The sequence below is a fragment of the Dipodomys ordii genome, unplaced genomic scaffold, assembly GCF_000151885.1.
Source record: "Dipodomys ordii isolate 6190 unplaced genomic scaffold, Dord_2.0 Scaffold25, whole genome shotgun sequence".
Taxonomy (NCBI): Eukaryota; Metazoa; Chordata; class Mammalia; order Rodentia; family Heteromyidae; genus Dipodomys; species Dipodomys ordii.
Genome location: NW_012267241.1, coordinates 18,353,839 through 18,373,173, shown reverse-complemented (window position 1 = coordinate 18,373,173; position 19,335 = coordinate 18,353,839). Strand labels below are relative to the sequence as shown.

Here is a 19,335-nt window from a genome sequence, read left to right as displayed (position 1 = left end):
TATATATATATATATATATATATATATATATATATATATATATATACACACACACACACATATATATATGACATTTTCTTGATCCATTCATCTACTGAGGGGCATCTGGGTTAGCTCATACCTATGGTAAATAATGATGTAATAAACATAGTTATGCACACATAGTGTGGCCTTGTTTGTGGTCATTTGGGTAAATATACTACGTGGTTTCTTTTATTCTTTTGTGTTTTTCCCCCTATGCTTTATCCCCTGTTGTCACTGCATTAGATTTTGATAACCGGGGTATTGTTTATACCCTGGGTATACGTTTATCTGAACTAGGGAAGGGAAGGGGAACAACAAAATAGTGAGAAAAAGGACAAAGGGGAACCTATGCACCAGTGATACTCACAAGACATTATGTTGGAAATGATCTGTAAACCTTGGTGAGGGGGGTTGGGGGCGGGAGTGAGGGAAAGAGAAAGAAAAATGAGGGAAGGGGTAACAAGTTAGACAAGAAATATAATCACTACCTTATTTATGTAACTGTAATCCCTCTGTACATCACTTTGACAATAAAATTTTTTAAAAAAAACAAGGTTACATATGGTGAGTGCATGAAAATGCTACAAAAATATTGAGACTCACAGAACTTAGTCCTAAAGAACTTAGCCCTTAGTTCAAGCCCCAATACCAGCACCAAAAAAACAAACCAAATCAAAAAATATATAACTATTGTAAATAATGAGAATTGTACTATGATTCTCTTGCTGGCTATCTTAGCCTTTACTGTTACCTCCTATAGAATAGGGAGGAATCATTAATAATTAAGTTTAACTGACAAGAAGATTAGTAAAGTTACTTTTTGTGCATGTGTGTTTGTGCAGGTATGTATATGTGTGTGTATATGCTGGTACCAGAGCTTGAACTGAGGGCCCCACATTCTGTCTTGTCTTTTTCACTCAGGGTTGGCTATCACTTGAGCCACAGCTCCATTCTGGCCTTTTGCTGATTAACTGGAGATAAAACTCTCTCGCATTTGTCTGCCCGAGCCACCTTTGAACCTCAATCTTCAGAACTCAGCTTTCTGAGTAACTAGGACTACCAGCATGAGCCACTAGCAACCAACTACTTTTTCTTTTGTGAATGCTTTGACTTCAAAATTAGAGACTACTCAGTCTAACAAAGGCTGGATACTAAAACATTTTTTATATAACACCGATTTCACTTATAGTATCAAAAGACCAACAATGAGCTGGGTGCAGTGCCTCATGCCTGTAATCGTAGCTCTTCAGGAGGCTGAGATCTGAGGATCATGGTTCAAAGCAAGCCCAGATAGAAAAGTCCCAATAAAACTCTTATCTCCAACTGGAAGTGGAGCTGTGGCTCAAATTGGTAGAGTTCTAGCCTTGAACAAGGACAGCACCCAGGCCCTGAGTTCAAACCCTACAACTGATCCCCACCCAAAAAAATAAAATAATAAAACAAAAAATATAGACCAACAATGGTTTTCATCAATATGCTTACCATTTTTGTTCCTTAGGTTAGGGTCAGCTCCACTTTTCAGAAGCTTTATGGCACACTGCTTATGGGCCCGGTAGGCTGCACAATGCAAAGGTGTATTCCCTAACTGATCCGAACAGTTAACATCAGGAGGATTGGGTCTGCTGAGCTAACAATTAAAGAAACACAATGCAAAGTTATATGCCAAAGACAGACTTTCTCCCATGATGTGCAGGTGTTTCCAGCAGAACGTAAATAACAGCTAGGTTTTTTGGCCTTTGGAGAATCCATGGCTTGTTGCTCACCAAATCAATGAGCACTGACATTCTCATGCTTATCCTCAGGTGCCAAGGGACAGTGTCCATGTCCCCTGAAGACAAACATCACACTATGCCAACAAAACCTCATCTACCTCTGACATGAAGATTTCACTAAGCTTTGCATTTCACACTCGTGACAGCGAAACTACAAATCAAGCTCCTACAAAGAGTTCCCAAGAAGAGTTATAAAGAGATGTTAAATATGTAAATGTCAAAGTTCTACTGAGTTTGTTGTTGCCACCCAACTGCCTTAGACATTTCTTTATATAGTCTTCATTTCACAAAATTTTAAAGATGCTGCAGGAACTATACTTAGAAACCAAAGAAGCCTTTAAAATGAGCTAAAATAACTTTAAAGCAAATGGCAATGCTTCACTCTTGAATTCAGAACAAACTGAGAGTTTTGCTTAGTGAGATTTTGTAGGAAATGGAAACAGGAAAGTAAATCTCCTAGGAAGAAAAAGAAAAGTGGGCTGCTCTATCAGGATATAAATGCTTCAAAATACTGGCCTTCTTGTTACTTTTTAGGACAGCACTCCTGTCAGAAACTGCTCATCAAAATTAGAAAAATGGGTTCCTGTTTAGGGTCTTATATATTATGTTTTGATTTTAAATTGGCTTAAACTGAAAAAAAAATCTTACAAGTTACCCTTACAGCAACCATTTGTATGAAAAATTGGGTTCTTATCAAGTTTTCCATAGAGGAAGAGGACATAAATCAGTCAGTAAAAGATCACCATTTAAAAATCATGGTGCTTAGACTGTTTACTTGCTAAGGTCTTTTTTCTTTCTTTTTCTTTCTTTCTTTCAATATTGGAGTTTGAACTTAGGCCCTCCACTTGCTAAGCAGGTAATCTGTTGTCAAGTCATGCCTCCAGCACTTTTTTGAACAGATTATTTATGAGATAGTCTGAATTCCTGCCTAAATACATGCTTGAACTAAGATGTGCCAATTTTGGTTTCCCCATTATAGCTGGGATGATAACCTTGTGCTACCACAAACCACATTTTTATGGTAAAATGGTGCCTCATAAACTCTTCTGCCCAGATTGGCCTGGAACTGTGATCCTCTCAATCTCAGCCTCCTACACACCTGAGATGACAGACACATGACACCAAGATCAGCTACTGGTTGAGAAGTTTCATGTATGCCTGAGGTGGGCCTGAAAAATCTTCCCAGTCTCCAACTCCCAAATAGCTATTATTAGAAGTATGAGCCACAAGTACCTTACTCCTATGCTAAGATATTTATAAGACTTTTGTTCTATTATTGAGATGACAGAAATTATTTTTGGTTCCACAATTCATTAAATTATGCACACACATATAAACTTTCCTAGCCATGTGTCAGTTAATCACCCATGCCTGTAATTCTAGTTACTTGGGAGACTGAGATCTAAGGATCATGGTTGAAGCCAGCCCAAGTAAAAAAGTCTGTGCAAGTCCGGAAGTGGACCTGTGGCTAAACTGGTAGAGTGCTAGCCTTGAGTGAAAAAGCCAAGGGACAGTGTTCATTCAGTCCCTGAGTTCAAGCCACCTTGTGTATTAAAACTTAATGAGTGCTATTGGCTCCAACTTATAAGCCAGGCTGCCCTTTGAAGCCAACAGCAGACAAATCCAGAGAGTCTTAAACCCAATTATCCACCAAAAATTGAGTGGTGGCGGTAAGATAGGGAATGCTAGCAAACAACGTTGAATAAAAAATCCAAACAAGAGCAAGAGGCTCTGAGTTCAAGCCCACAACCATCATATAAAATAAAAATACATACATAACCAAAAAATAACTGTAATAATGCTTGTGTTTTTACCAGAGCTGTGATTTCTGCTGTTTTGCCTTCTCTTGCTGCTGCTAAAAGTAATTCTTCAAGCTTTCTTTGTTGAGTCCTTTCTACAGCTGCAAAAGAAATATGATATGTTCTACTGTTAGCCAGGATCTTAAGGCATAAAGAATAAGGCATACTGTACACAAAAATTACATACACAAGACATGCTCTTAGTAAAAAAAAAAACAAAAAAACTAAAGTGCTTTGAATTGTAACTCAAATGCAATTCGAGTTTGTAATTTTCATTGCTTTCCATTTCAGAAAAGGAAGATAAATATGGTTCATATCTTCCAGAACCTTATAATGGAAAGAGAATAAGAAATAGCAATTATTATGAAGATGTACAAATGATGTAAATGGGAAGATAGGTATCAATTTACTTACATATGTCAACATAAGAATATAAAATGGGGGGCTGGGAAGGTGGCTCAGCGGTAGAGTGCTTGCCTTGTATGCATGAGGCCCTGGGTTCGATTCCTCAGAACCACATAAGCAAAAAGAAAAAAGCTGGAAGTGGCGCTGTGGCTCAACTGGTAGAGCACTGCCTTGAGTTGAAGAGCTGAGGGACAACACCCAGGCCCAGAATTCAGGCCCCACAACCGGACCCCAAAAAAAAAAGAATATAAATTGGATTTAAGCTCATGCATGTAATAAAGGAAGCAAAGATCATGACAATCAAAGTTGGGGCCATCGTAGGCAAAAATGTGGCAAGGCTATTTCAATTAAGAAGCTATGCATGGTGGTACATGCCTGTGGTCCTAGCTATGTGGGAAACAGTAGGTTAATGGACTGAGGTCCAAGCCAGTGTCTGGCATAAACATGACACTAAAAAATAATCTAAAAAGCAGAAAGACAAGAGGTGTGGCTCAAAAGGCAAAGAGCCTGCCTAGCAAGCACAAGTTTTAGAGGTCACACTCTAGTGTCACATTTAACAAATACTGTGATATTTACATGTTCTAAGTGCTACTAAAAAACATCTTTTAAAAAAAAAAGTATTGATTATTCTATAACTTCTCTGAGGTAGGTATTATCCTCATTTTTTTTTTTTTTGGTCAGTTGTGGGGCTTGAACTCTGGGCTTGGGCTCTGTCCCTGCCCTCTTCAGTTCAAGGTGTGTGCTCTACCACTTGAACCACAGTGGCACTTCTGGTTTTCTAGTAGTTTATTCGAGATAAGAGTCTCATGGACTTTCCAGCCTAGCTGGCTTTGAACCATGATCCTCAGAACTCAGCCTCCAGAGTAGCTAGGATTACAGGCATGAGCCACCAGTGCCCGGCTTATCCTCATTTACTAAACAATGAAAACTAAGACATCAGAAGGTTAAAGTACTTAACCAAAGTCACACATTGAAGGGGCTGGGATTTGAACTGGAGCAGGCTGTTTCCAAATCCCATAGAGAGCTAGAGCTTTTTATCAATACCACTTCTTTTGTTAAGAATAGCTTGCTATCTTATTTAAGAGTGGAATACATCAATAAAATTTCATCTCTGCTAGACTTGAATTCTGATTTAGTTTCAAAAAAAAGGGACAATTTTTATGTGAGGTCTTAGTAACTCAACTCAATACACATGTACAATATCCTATGCAAAGACTACAAGAAAGCATTCTCCTGATTTTCTCTCTGGCCTAAGCTGTGATAAGAGAAGCAGGTTGGGGAGCCAGGTTAGTGAGGAAACAGATGAACAGTAACTACAGATAGTAATTACTGTGTGCCAATTCAAATGGAAACATTATGCAAGCCAGCACATTGCAACTACAAGGAGCCCATCCACTGAATATAGGAACTAATTTAGCTTTATCTTAAGAAATGACTAATCTTGCTACATTTAATCTTCTGTTCTCACATTTTATTTCCATACTCAGACACATTCCTCTACATAGGCTCAGTGTACTTCTGTAGCTAGGAATAATATGGCCACTGAACAGTAACACTCTATACCCTATTATACTCACTTCTATGTATGTATGAAGATGTAATTTACTCCCCCATCATTCTTGAAGTCTGGTGTCCTTATCACAGGCATTTATGACAGTACCCAACACAATGCATATTTTATCAAAAATAATCAAATAATACATGACAGTATTTGTCCCAGACTTCATGGAAGGGAAATAAAGGGTATTATAATGTTAATTCCTAGAGCTTCCAGGCTCGTGAAATAAGGAAAATGGACAGATTTTTTTTTAATCCTATATATGCTCTTGAATTAAACCCTTCCTGCATTTGTTCATTCAGGAAACTGAAAGACTGCTGACAAGCAAAAGTTCTAACGTGGGGTGACAGACATCTTGATACAGGCATTATTCATATGGTAAATGTTTCCAATTTGTGAAAACTGTAATCTGTACATTAATAATATGTACTTTTCTGCAGTTTTTTCTGGATGTTTCTTAAAGCAAATGCTCCAAATCCCAAGAACCATTAAATTTTAAATTTAGTAACTCTCATTTCTATCAAAATCCACAATTACTTAGGATCTCAGAGGTTATGAAATCTCCTGCATCCTGACAGATGCTCAGATACTTTCACAGAATATGTTAAATAGTACAGTTGACATGTAGAAAAACAACTGAGAAATGTATCTCATTCATGATAGAAAATTACCGCTTTGCAATCACCATAGGAATAAATGACTTGGGCAAATATTATAGAGTGCTACACCACTGCAAACAAGACAAGCCTCAAATTCTCCCTACCAACACCACCCAGTTTACTGGTTAAAAAGGAAAAAAGATACCTTTCTCACAGACCACCCAGAAATTAAAAGTTAAAATTACCAGTGATGGCCGGGAGCTGGTAGCTCACACCTGGAATCCTAGCTACTCAAGAGACTAAGATCTGAGGATGGCAGTTCAAAGCCAGCCTAGGGCAGAGAAGTCCATGAGACTTATCTCCAATAAACTACTCAGAAAAAGTCATAAGTGGCTCAGTAGCTCAAATGGTAGAGTTCTATCCTTGAGACAAAAAAAACTCCAGGAGCATACCATCATGCCCTGAGTTTTAGCCCCAGATCAGCACCAAAAACAAGAAAGAAAAAAAAACCCAAAAAACAAAAAAAAAAAACAAGATCAAGAAAATGTGGTGTATATATACACAATGGAATTTTATGCTTCCATCAGAAAGAAGGACCTTGCCCCATTCATCAGGAAATGGAAAGACTTGGAAAAAATTATATTAAGTGAAGTAAGCCAGACTCAAAGAAATATAGGCTGCATGGTTTCTCTCCTTTGTAATAACTAGAATATGTCTATAAACCCACAAGTTAAGCTAATGGATAATAAAACAAATAATTACACTTGGACATGATTAAACAGTACTCTAACCATTCCACAATGAGAACAAAAGAGGATATTCTTAGGAGAGGATCACAAGGGCTCAATAGCTATGTGCATATGACCATATAAAATGATGCTTATCGAAATGAACTCCAAGAAATGGAAAAAAGAGGTATTTTTTTATTGTACTATTTGCAGTTACTTCTTTTTTCTTTTTTCCCCCTTTGTTGCTTTTATTTCTGTACCCTTTGTCTTGTATATAAGTTTATCTGATTTGGGGAAGGGATGGGGAGTCAGAGAAGTGGTGGGACAAAGGGCAAACCAATTCAACAGTGATACTCACTAGACCCTGTTGGAAATGAACTGTACAACTTGAGGGTAGTGGGGAGTCAAGAGAGGGAAATGTGAAAGAAAATGAGAGAGGGGTAACACTGTTCAAAAAGAAATGTACTCATTACCTTATTTATATAACTGTAATTCCTCTGTACATCACCTTTACAATAAAATTTAAATTTAAAAAAGTGCATATCCTAAATCTAATCATATGAAAAGAAAAACCTTAATTGACAAACATTCTACAAAAAATTCCAAAAGGTCAGTATTACTTTTTTTTAAGCTGAAGAATTATTTCAAATAAAAACAGAGACTTTTTTGGATGCCAGTCCTAGGGCTTAAACTGAGGGCCTGGGCACTGTCCCTGAGTTTCTTTTGCTCAAAGCTAGCACTCTACCATTTGAACTCTACTTCCAGCTTTTTTGAAGAGTCTCAAGAACATTCCTGCCAGGGCTAGCTTTGAACAGCAATGCTAAGATCTCAGCCTTCTGAGTAGCTAGGGTCATAGGCATGAGCCACCAGCTCCTGGCATAAGCAGAAACTTTATAAGAGCCTGTTTAAACAGATGTGGTGATACAACATGAGATTCTGGATTAGATATAGATTGGGTAGAAAATACTACAAGGACATTATTTGGACAACTGGCAAGCTTTATACACAAAATGTCTATTATATAACATAATAGGTTGTATATCACTTATTTAAATTGCTTGGACCCATAAGTGTTTCAAATTTCATATGTTTGGATATATTTGCATAGCCTTTACTGATTTAAAAAAAATCCAAAATTGGAAATGCTGCAGCCAATAGTTACCCAGGAGCCTGAGATCTGAGGACCAGGGTTCAAAGACAATCTAGGCAGAAAAGTCCATGAGACAGACTCTTATCTGTGATTAACCACCAAAAAGCCAGAAGTAGAGATATGGCTCAAGTGGCAGAGTGCTAGCCTTGAGGGCAAAAGCTCAAGGACAACCCTTGAACCGAATTCAAGTTCCAGGAATGGCACTGAAAAAGTTGTGAATTTTTGAGCAATTTGAATTTTAGATTAGAGATAATCTGTAGACTGTTGTTAAATATCCTAATAATCATTATACAGTCAGCCTTATTATCCATGGGTTGCACTTCTGTGGATTTAACCAATCACAAACTGAAAGTATTTTTAAATGGTATTTCTACTAAACATTGTAGTCTTGTTTATCTCTTGTCATTATTTCCTATACAGCATAGCATGACAATTATTTACACAGTACTTACATTCTATTAGTTAAGTCACATAGAGATAATGTTAAAGTATACAGGAGGATATGTACAGGTTATATATAGTGTATAATTTTATATAAGGGACTTCAGTACAAACAACTTAGGTATCCACAGATATCCTAGAATCAATGTTTAGAGACACTGAGCAGAGACACTGTTATTATGTAAGAAAGTATCCTTGCTCTTAAACACATTTTAATATTTATGGTCAAGAGATCACTACATCTACAAATTACTTTCAAATGGTTCAATGTACACACACACACACACACACACACACACACACACACATACATACACAAAATAAATAAGACCAAGTAATATTTAAAAGAATAAGCCAGATGTGGCAAAATATTCATTTTTAAAATATTCATTTTTATTTTATTACATTATTCTTAAAAACTTCCCATAGCTTGGAAAATTTTCAAAATAAAAGACAAATGTGATGCAAAGAAAGAAACTATTCCATTCTAATACCTGAGAATACCAATCAAGAGACTCAATCCTTTAAGTCAGCATTGTATTAGCACATTGTACCCAAAGATAAAGTCTAAGGTAGTCCACAAACAAAACTGTTGACTGCTGTGGTTGAACCCCAAATAAAACCATCCCTTCTCCCAAATACCAATTCTTCAGATATAACTGTGATTTCATTGTATGTAAATATGCCTGAGGTAAACTATTGCCTACTTCTTTGTGCATTGTCCCTATGATCTGGTTTTTGAATTATCTGTGGTCTTGGTGGATTGGTTTTTCAATGTACTTCCTATAGCCCATTAGCAAGTTAATGCTCTGTCCACAAATGGTATTGCATCTGGCTAAGGTGATCTCATTAGAAAGAATCACTTAATAAAATTTACTTCCCAGATTAAGACTGAAAGGAAAATGTAACCCAGGCAGAAAGTAACCCAGAAGACCACATGGACAGAAGTCACATAGAAGAAAAGATTTATTGCCAGCAGAGCTAACAAAGCCAAGTTCTAATGAAGAAAGGGAGAAAATGGTGCCATCTGCTTCCTTGGCGGCCCCTTTTATATCCTTGGGGACTGGAAGTGGGGGGAGGTTCACTTACTGCACAGGTGCTGCCATCAAGGGCGGAGATTAGGTTTGCAAGCGGGGGTGTTTCCTTACAAAGACCACTTGAGCTGACAAATTGCATTAGCCTTTATCAAGCTTAGGTTTTGGAAAAGCCTTAAGAGCATATTTTTTGCAATTCCCTTATTAAATGTCAACTTGTCAGACTAACCTAACATTCCAGTCTGTCAGAACAACTCAGCTCTGAGTTCTCATTTCTACACATTAAAATTATAGACAAACATAGTTGTGCCTTTAGTATGGCCTTGTTTGTGATCATTTGGGTAAACGCCCAAATTGCTGGGTCATAGGGAAGCTCTATGTGTAGTTTTTTGAGGAACCTCCACACTGCTTTCCAGAGTGGTTGAACAAGTTTACACTCCAACCAACAATGCTGTAGGGTTCCCTTTTGGCCACATCCCCTCCAGCATTTGTTGTTATTAGATTTCTTGATTATAGCCATTCAGGTCAGGTGGAATCTCAATGCTGTTTTGATTTCCATTTCTTTTATGGCCAGAGATGTTGAGCATTTCTTCATGTGTCTATTGGCCATTCTTATTTCTTCTTCAGAGAATTATTTACCATAACTAAGATATAGAAACAACCCAGATGCCCCTCAGTAGATGAATGGATCAAGAAAATATGGTGTACACACACACACACACACACACACACACACACACACTGGAATTCTATGCCTCCATCAGAAAGAATGACATTGTCTCATTTGTTAGGAAATGGGAAAGACTTGAAAAAAATTATATTAAGTGAAGTAAGCCAGACCCAAAGAAACATAGGTCCCATGGTTTCCCTTATTTGCAATAACTAATATACGTCTAGGATAATCTTACCAGACAAGCAGAAAAGGTCAAAAGCTATGTACATATGACCATATAAGATGATGCTAAGTGAAATGAACCCCAAGATAGGGACCCAAGAGGTTTTATCTTTTTTACTGTTGTTTTTAATGTATATATAATGTACTATGTATTTTTTTTTGGTTTCTTTTGTATATTCTTCCCCCATGGTATAACCCCTGTTTTCACTGTATTTTATTCCAGTGCCCTGCATTTTGTATACACATTTTTCTAATTTGGGGAGAGGAAGGGAAAAAACAAAATGCTGAAACAAGGATACAGGTTGAACCAGGCTGACAATGAGACATACAAGACACTATGTTGAAAACAAACTTTACAACTTGGGGTGGAGGGGAGAGATGAAGTGGGGAGGGAGGGGATAGTAGGGGAAAACAAAGGAGGAGGTAACAATGCTCAATAGGAAATGTTCCTTACTCATGTAACTGTAACCCCTCTGCACAGTATCTTTACAATAAAAAGTATTAAATAAATAAATGACAAGCCAGGCAGTGCCAGTAGCTCATGCCTATGCTCCTAGCTACTAAGAGGTTGAAAACTGAGGATTCCAGTTCAAAGTCAGCTAGGAGCAGTAAAGTGTATGAGACTCTTATCTCCAATTAAATCACAGAAAAAGCCAGAGGTGGTTCAAGTGGCTGTGTGTTAACCTTGGGCAAAAGATACTCAGGGACAGCACCTAGGCACCTAGTTTAAGGAGAGAGGGGGAGAGGGGGAGAGAGGGAGAGAGAGGGGGAGAAGGAGAGAGAGGGGGAGAGAAAGGGAGAAAGGGGGAGGGGGGAGGGAGGGAGAGAGGGAGAGAGAGGGAGAAAGAGAGAGAGAGAGAGAGAACAGAATAAGAAAATTACTTCATCCTCTCAATTAGACCACAATATATTGAAGGACAGAGACCTCCATTAGTATGTTCTGTATGTTTTAAAACATAATGAGTGCCTGATAAAAGATATTACATGATTTGCTTGTTCCCTTGACAATGAGTTTATCTCAAATTAACTCTCCTTTCAAAATGTCTGAATGTAAAATTTAAAGTCCTAGCCTTGAGCAAAAGAGCTCAGGGACAGCATCCAGGCTGAGTTCAAGACCTAGGACCAGCAAAAAAAAAAAACAACAAAGTTCAGTTCTCAAGATCAATTGGAAAATAGTCAAAAACAGGACCTTAGTTTTTACATGGATAAAAATACTAGTTAAAATTACAAAATCAACACCCTTTAAATATAAAACTATCCTGTCATAATCAATATAAAATAAAAACTTCATAAAATCAACATATAATCACATCAATAAAATCAATATATCAACATCAATCAAATCAATTGTATATCCTACAAAATTAAAAAAGTGAGAGAAGGGATGAGTTGGGAGGGATGGTTGAAAATACTGACAGGTGTGACATTGATCAAGATGTACTGTAACTCCTGTGTACAACTACTTAAAGATAATAAACAAGTAAAATCAACATATAATAAAAATTATAAGGAAAAGAAAATATAGCATATATGTGAAGTTGCAACTTTAATTTACTATCTTTATTCATAAAGTAGTAATTCAGGATCTTTTCTGGTAAAAATAATACACAAAGCGGGGGAGGGAGGGATATGGGAAGGGATGGTAGGGGATGGTAAGGGTAAACAAAAGAGGAGGCAACAATGCTTGATAAGAAATGTACTCATTACCTTGCTTATGTAATTGTAACCCCTCTGTACAGTATTTTCACAATAAAAAAATGAAAAAAATACTATAAAAATAATTAAACCCCTAGCCGTTCAGAAAGTGATTCTACAGTAATAAGATTTCCCAATGAAAATATTTTAAATTGTTTTAGAGAAATGCCTCTGAGTTACTACAGACTTATGTCTTCTTAAATGACATTTAAATGAAATTTAACCTTTGATGTTCACAATTAAACATGTCAATCCAGAAATTGCTGTTGACTGTTATACTATGATGAAGTCTTCAAGAGAGTCAGCCAGAGCTACCTCTAAGCTATCAAATGATGTCTAATAGCTACATCTTTTAAATATCCTGTCCTGCATTTTTGCATTCTTTCATTGTCATGCTTATCAGTTTGGCCACATTTCCTCATGCCTTTAAATTTCTGCTGGACCTTGGATATAATTAAACAGAATTCAAATTAAGATCCATAATATTTACCTTCAAGCATATTTCTGATTTCTTTGTCATGAGATGCTTCTTTTGCTGTCTGTCCATTCCCATTTACCACGGTAGTATCAGCATTATATTCTAAGAGAAGCATTACCAACTCCTAAACAAAGAGACAAATTTTTTAGCTATTAGCAGGCTGAGATTTATTTATTTATTGTATGATCTTCTTTTCTATGTAAATGCTAGTGTCTACAACAGAAAAAAAGAACTATGTAAGAATCTTTATATCATATCCACTATGTCTGCAATATATGATTAACTCATTTGGTTAGTAACTAATAACAGCTAAAACAATAGCCAATTCATGGCCAGTCTACAGCCAACTTTTGTAGTTGACTTTAAATTATCTAGCTGAGCACCATGGACTCATAAACCTGTGATTCTAGCTACTCAGGAGGATGAGATCTAGAAGATCTCAGTGGACAGAAAGTCCGCCAGACTCCATCTCTAAAATAACCAACAAAAATCAGGGCTGGAGGTGTGGCTCAAGTGGTAGAGCATATGCTACAGCAAGCTTGAGGTCTTGAGTTCAAACTACAGTACAGCTATAAAACTGAAGAAATAAAAAAATAAAAATAATCTTTATGAAAATAAGTGGACAGAACAAGTGAATATGGCCATTATTTAAAAGCATATATTATATTCATCTATTCACATAAGAACTACTAAGAAAAATAATTTCTTCAACAGACCTACATTTTAATTGATAAAGCAGTATTTTTTTTAAAAAAGACTGATGGGATATAGCTCTGTAGAAAGAATAGCTTATGATGAAACAATTTCCTAAAGTCAATATTCAAAGAAGAATACTCTTTTTTGTATGCAGGTCCTAGGACTTGAACTCAGAGGCTGGGATATGTCTCTGAGCTTTTTAGCTCAACACTAACTGCTCTATGACTTGAGCCACACTTTTGGCTTTTTGGTGGTTAACTAGAGATAAATGTTTTATTAACTTTCCTGCCCGGGTGGCTTCAAACCATTATTCTTGTACCTCAGCCTCCAGAGTAGTTGAGATTACAGGTGTGAGCCATAGATCTCCAGCCAAAGAAAAAAATATTCTTAATATTTTAAGTGGCTAACTGCTCTTTTATGAACTTCCAAATAACTGGTAATGTACCTGTCCATTATCACTCACCCTGTTCTACAGGCTCAGTTATACAACTTTTTTTCCTAAAATGGAAGAAAGAACAGATGATAGAAATTTGATGTTATTTTATCAGAAATGCACATGGCCCAGTTGGAAGAGAATGATGCCAGCACTTGTTTTCAGCTTTACAGTAAGTGCTGATGGTATCTATCATACAGGAAGTGATGTCCTCTCAGACTGTCTCAGTAGTTTCAGTGTTTCTTTAGGCCATAAAATTTTCTGTGCTCTTGTACAAATATTATCAGCTAAAAATGCAATAAAAGGAGCTGGGAATGTGGCTTAATGGTAGAGTGCTTGCCTAGCATGCATGAAGCCCTGGGTTTGATTCCTCAGTACCACATAAACAGAAGAAGCCAGAAATGGTACTGTGGCTCAAGTGGTAGAGTGCTAGCTTGAGCAAAAAGCAGGGATAGTGCTCAGGCCCTAAGTTCAAGCTCCAGGACTGGGGGGAAAATGGCATAATAACATCTATAAAATACCACCCCAAGTGGGCACCAGTGGCTTACACCTGCAATCCTCACTATTCAGGTGGTCAGATCCAAAGATCACAGTTTGAACCCAGTCCAGGCAGGAAATCCTATGAGACTTTAATCTCCAATTATCAACCAAAAAGATGGAAGAAGAGTTGTGGCTCAATGGTAGAGCTCTAGCCTTGAGCACAAAAACTCAGGAGCAGCACCTAGGCCCCGAATTCAAGCCCCAGGATCAGAACAACAACATATACATATATGAACTATACATACAAAAAAAGAGGGGGGAGTAAATATCCTAATTAACCTAGTGCTAACCATAAATATTTTAGAGTATTTCTTTTATTTTACTTTTTTTTTTTGATGGGGAGGTTGGGTATAGGGGATTTGAACTCAGGGCCATAGCCTATTTGGCTGGCTATTTTACTCAATCAACTGGTGCACTAGCATTTAAACCATATGTCCAGTCTGTGTTTCTGTTGCTATTTTTGGATATGAACTACCCTGGACTTCTCTTCACAGGCTGGCTTTGAAGCAAGATCCTCCAGATATCAGCCTCTTGAATAACTAGACAATTACAAGTATGAGCTACCAGTACCTGCCTATGTAAGTTTGAATTTTTGTGTTTTAAGAGAGTCTTCCTATGATGGCCAGGTTGGCCCCAAACTCCTGCACTAAAGCAATTGTTTTGCCTCAGCCTACTGAGTGGCTGAGACTTCTGGGACATGCCACCCTACTTGCTCAAGTTTAAGATTCTTTTGAATGTAATTTTACCTATATGATATCAATGTTCTATGTGAAATGCTTTTTTCCTACTATGTATTTCCAGTAGTTTAATGTTTACAAACACATTTTATGGCTGAATATTATTCAATAAAAATGTACTTCCAGTTTTTTCCTTGCATTTCTAGTCAAACAAAAAACAAGCACTACTGAGCTATATCTAAGACCCCACAATACCTTAATTTTAAACCAGGGAAATGGTTAAGAAATCTAATATTTTAATAAAGTTTTTATAAACTGCCTTAGCTTTTCCCATGATTTTAATGGCAACATTTTGCCAAAAGTACTTGTAAAGTATTTCATGTAAGAAAGACAATAAAATGGTTTAAAAAACAATAAAAATCATGCATCCAGTAAGAGATTTATATCCAGATTATACATATAAAGAACTTTAACAATCCAACAATAGAAAGATAACCCAGTTTTATATAAAGATAACAATGGACAATCTGAAAAGGAAATGGCTGCCGAGGCCCATCTCAGACTAACTCCATCTCCAGTCCAGCCATATGTGATTTAAGAATCCCGAGGAGTAGCTAGGGATCTCTATATCTATAGAGATTGTGGTTTAAAGGAAGCCTGGGCAAGAAAGCCTGTGAGATCCTATCTCCAATTAACCACCAAAAAGCCAAAGTGGAGCTGTGGCTCAAGTAGTAGAGTATTAGCACTAAGTAAAACAAAAACAAAAACACAGAGACAGCATCGAGGCCCTGAGTTCAAGCTCTAGGAACAGGAAAAAAAATTCCTGGTAGGGCTGGGAAGGTGGCTCAGTGGTAGAGCACATGCCTTGCATGCATGAGGCCCTGGGTTCGATTCCTCAGCACCACATAAGCAAAAAGAAAAAAAAAGCCAGAAGTGGCGCTGTGGCTCAAGTGGTAGAGCATTAGCCTTGAGCTGAAGAGCTGAGGGACAGCGCCCAGGCCCAGAGTTCAGGCCCCACGACAGGACCCAAAAAAAAAAAAATTAAAAAAAAAATCCTGGTAGTGAGGATTACAAGCTCTCAAAAGGAGTAATAGAATCTGGACAGGTTATTATTCACAGAATTAGAAAATCAGAAAGCATTTAAGGGACTAATACATGGATGTCTACCCCAAAAACATCAGTGAGACACCCAGGAGAGAAAGGTTACTGACTATTTTTTAATGTTTCCTCCATTGACAGAAGATGTTCAAGAGTGTTAAAAAAAAAAAAAACAACTAACCACTCTGAGAGTTAAAAAAAAAAATGTTTAAGTCCAATGGTGTCTATCTATGCCCAATTAATAGCCATCCTATATTCTTTAATACTAGTACAGATATAAAAGAGATATCATCTTTCCCATAGTTATCCCCCAAGAGCTGGAGGCTTTTTGTTTGGTGGGTTTTACGTTTTATTTCACTTTGTTCATTGTAGTATTGAAGGTTTGAACTGAGGGCCTGCATTTGCTAGATGTGAGCTCTACAACTTAAGCCATGCCCCTATCCCAAGATCCTATCTAAGCATCAAATGTAGCTGGGTTGACAGATTTTATCAGTAGAGACAGGGTTTCCCAAACTTTTTGAACCATGTTCCTCTTGTTCTCTTTGAATAGCTAGGATTATAGGCCTAAGTCACTGTGGTCAGAAAGGTCTGGAGTTCTTATCTAATCCTGAAGAGTCTCTGGTGCTTTAAGAAAGTCTAACTTCATGTACTCTTCCAGGATCTCCTGCCACCCACTGATACTTGCTAGTATCTTGCCACATTCTTTTCATTAATAATTCATTTAACATTTTGTGTGTGTATATGTAAGGCCCTGTAGAGAGAACATTCCTAGACACCAAATACTGAAGTGAGAATGGGAGTGGATTCCATCCCTAACACTAAAGGGAAGTGAGAGATTTGAAAAAGAGAAGGTTCTCAAAGTATGAGCTGTATTAGGATGCTCACTGGAGCTCTGTATAAAATAGAACTGAGTCCAGAAAACAACCAAGAGACACAGTAGGATAAAAAAAAAAAAGGCTGTTTTCCCAAGTGAAGATAGTAGAAAGATTTACAGTAAAATTTTTTCCAAGAGCAGCTCACAGAAAAAACATAGACATAGTAATCCAATATGCAGGTAACAGGTCTGGATGACTACAGATAAGATGCACAAGTATCTATTATCTATGAGATTATAAATTTCCAAGTAACCCACTAGAAGAAAAAACAAAGCCATAGGATTATATTTAAGAAAAAAGTTTCCAGACAAAAAAGAATGTTAAAACAAACAAAAGCCTGTAGCCACTAAAGAGGCTGAAACCTAAGGATCCTGGTTCAAAGCCAGCCCATTCAGGAAAGCCCAATTAAACACTAGAAAATCAGAAGTGATGCTGTGGCTCAAAGTAGTAAGCCTTGAGCAAAGAGCTCAGAGATACTGCTCAGGCCATAAGTTTAAGCGCCACAAACGAGGGGGGAAAATCAACTAGAACACTTGCATTGAAGGTTGGGAGAAAAGAGTAAAAAAACAATTGGAGAAAATTGTGCAGAGCCTCCTCCCAGAAAAATGTTTTGTTAAAGTGTAGTTACCAAGAAGCAATGCACTCTTAACTTGACAAATGGAATTGTAACCCCTGTATGCAACTATTTCATAATAACAATAAAAAATACGAAGTTATAAGAGTATGAATAAAGAAATTCTTAGCAAACCAGCTACAACTGCCTTCCCTGCCACAAAAAAAAAAATTCAGTTAACTGGTAAAGCTAAGAACCAGATAACAAATGGTTCTAAGGATGCTAAAGAATGACCAGCATATGGTAGTAAATGCCTATAATCCCACGTATTTGAGAGGCAGATGCAGCCAGGAAAATGACAGAGATGAGACCCGGTCTCAAAAGTAAAATACAAGAAAAAAAAGGACTGGGAGCATGGTGCAAGTAGAGGAGTGCTTAGTGTGTGCCTAGTATGAACTACAATACGGAGATGGACAAATAAATAGCTGAAGGGAAGGGGGCATGCAGACCTCTTTCCAAAAACAAGAGCTGAAACAAGCTCCTGCTTGTCTTACAGAAGGCTTAAGTCCTCAATGTAAAGTAGCAGTTATACACTCCCCACACCTCCAATATTTCAGTGAGTGTTTAGATTCCCACCTGTGAAGGAAGGCATATAGTCTATTTGGTTCACTGCTGACCCACTGCATTTGGAACAGTAGTTTTTTTTTTTTTTTTAGTATTTCTAAATAAATATAACTTGCTTAAAATCCAAGACAGCATTTTGACCAATTTCTCAATTAAAAAAACAAGTTTGATCTTGACACTTTTTTAAGTGGATGCCACTGAGTAAGGTTAAGACAAGTACACATAGAGGTTAGAGGAAAGTTCACACAGCCATGAGTCATGCCCTCAAATTGCACTAAGGCCATTCTGCTCAGTAAGCTGTCAAATAATTCCCTTGCTGTACCATTATGCTGATTCCATCAACACACAATTCATCTTAGGTTAAAATGGGAGAAAAATCTCTTCTTTTTTTCTTTTCTTTTTTTTTTTTTTTTGTTGGTCAAGCGGCTTGAACTCTGGGCCTGGGCACTGACCGTCAGCTCTTCAGCTCAAGGCTAGCACTCTACCACTTGAGCCACAGCGCCACTTTCAGTTTTCTAATGGTTTATTGGAGATAAGAGTCTCATGGAGGGCTGGGAAGGTGGCTCAGTGGTAGAGCGCTTGCCTTGCAAGCCTGAGGCCCCGGGTTCGATTCCTCAGCACCATATAAGCAAAAAGAAAACAGCCAGAAGTGGTGCTATGGTTCAAGTGGTAGAGCGCTAGCCTTGAGCTGAAGAGCTGAGGGACAGTGCCCAGGCCCAGAGTTCAGGCCCCATGACTGGACCCAAAAAAAAAAAGTCTCATGGACTTTTCCTGCCTGGGCTAGCTTTGAACTGTGATCCTCAGATCTCAGCCTCCTGAGTAGCTAGGATTTACAAACGTGAGCAACCAGCACCAGGGGAGAAAGTCTCTTTTTAAGCAACTAAGATCAAGATATAGTTCATGTAGTATAAATCTCATCCTGGTAAAGTATATGTTTCTGTGGCTTCCCGTACAGAACGGTACAATAATCATCATCTTCTAATTTTAGGTTATTTTCATCAGTCCTGAGAATAAACCAGATCTATTCACAATCATTCTCTATTCCTTCCCCTGTCTGTAAGTGCCTTGGGTAACCACTCATCTACTCTTGGAGATGATTGCTCTCTATGGATTTGCCTATTCTGGACATTTGTACAAAGGAACTACACAATGTATGCGCTTCTCTCAACATTTGTTTACATTTTAGCCTACACACAGTACATCTTTCTTTTAATAGAAATTTTTTTATTGTGAAAACACCGTACAGAGGGGTTACAATTAC

The 19,335-nt window shown here is 37.5% G+C and overlaps 1 protein-coding gene across 1 annotated transcript in view; it reads right to left on the bottom strand.

Moving 5' to 3' along the window:
* The window catches only part of Osbpl1a (oxysterol binding protein-like 1A), a 177,167-nt gene extending 164,469 nt beyond the window's left edge, over positions 1-12,698 (bottom strand). The window contains exons 1-3 of the mRNA XM_013014929.1: positions 12,591-12,698; positions 3,611-3,696; positions 1,507-1,651 (exon numbers count right to left, since the gene is read on the bottom strand). Coding sequence (XP_012870383.1) covers positions 1,507-1,651; positions 3,611-3,696; positions 12,591-12,693 — 334 coding nt within the window. The 5' untranslated portion in view covers positions 12,694-12,698. The remainder of the gene's footprint in view (positions 1-1,506; positions 1,652-3,610; positions 3,697-12,590) is intronic.
* Between the last annotated feature and the right edge of the window lie 6,637 nt (positions 12,699-19,335).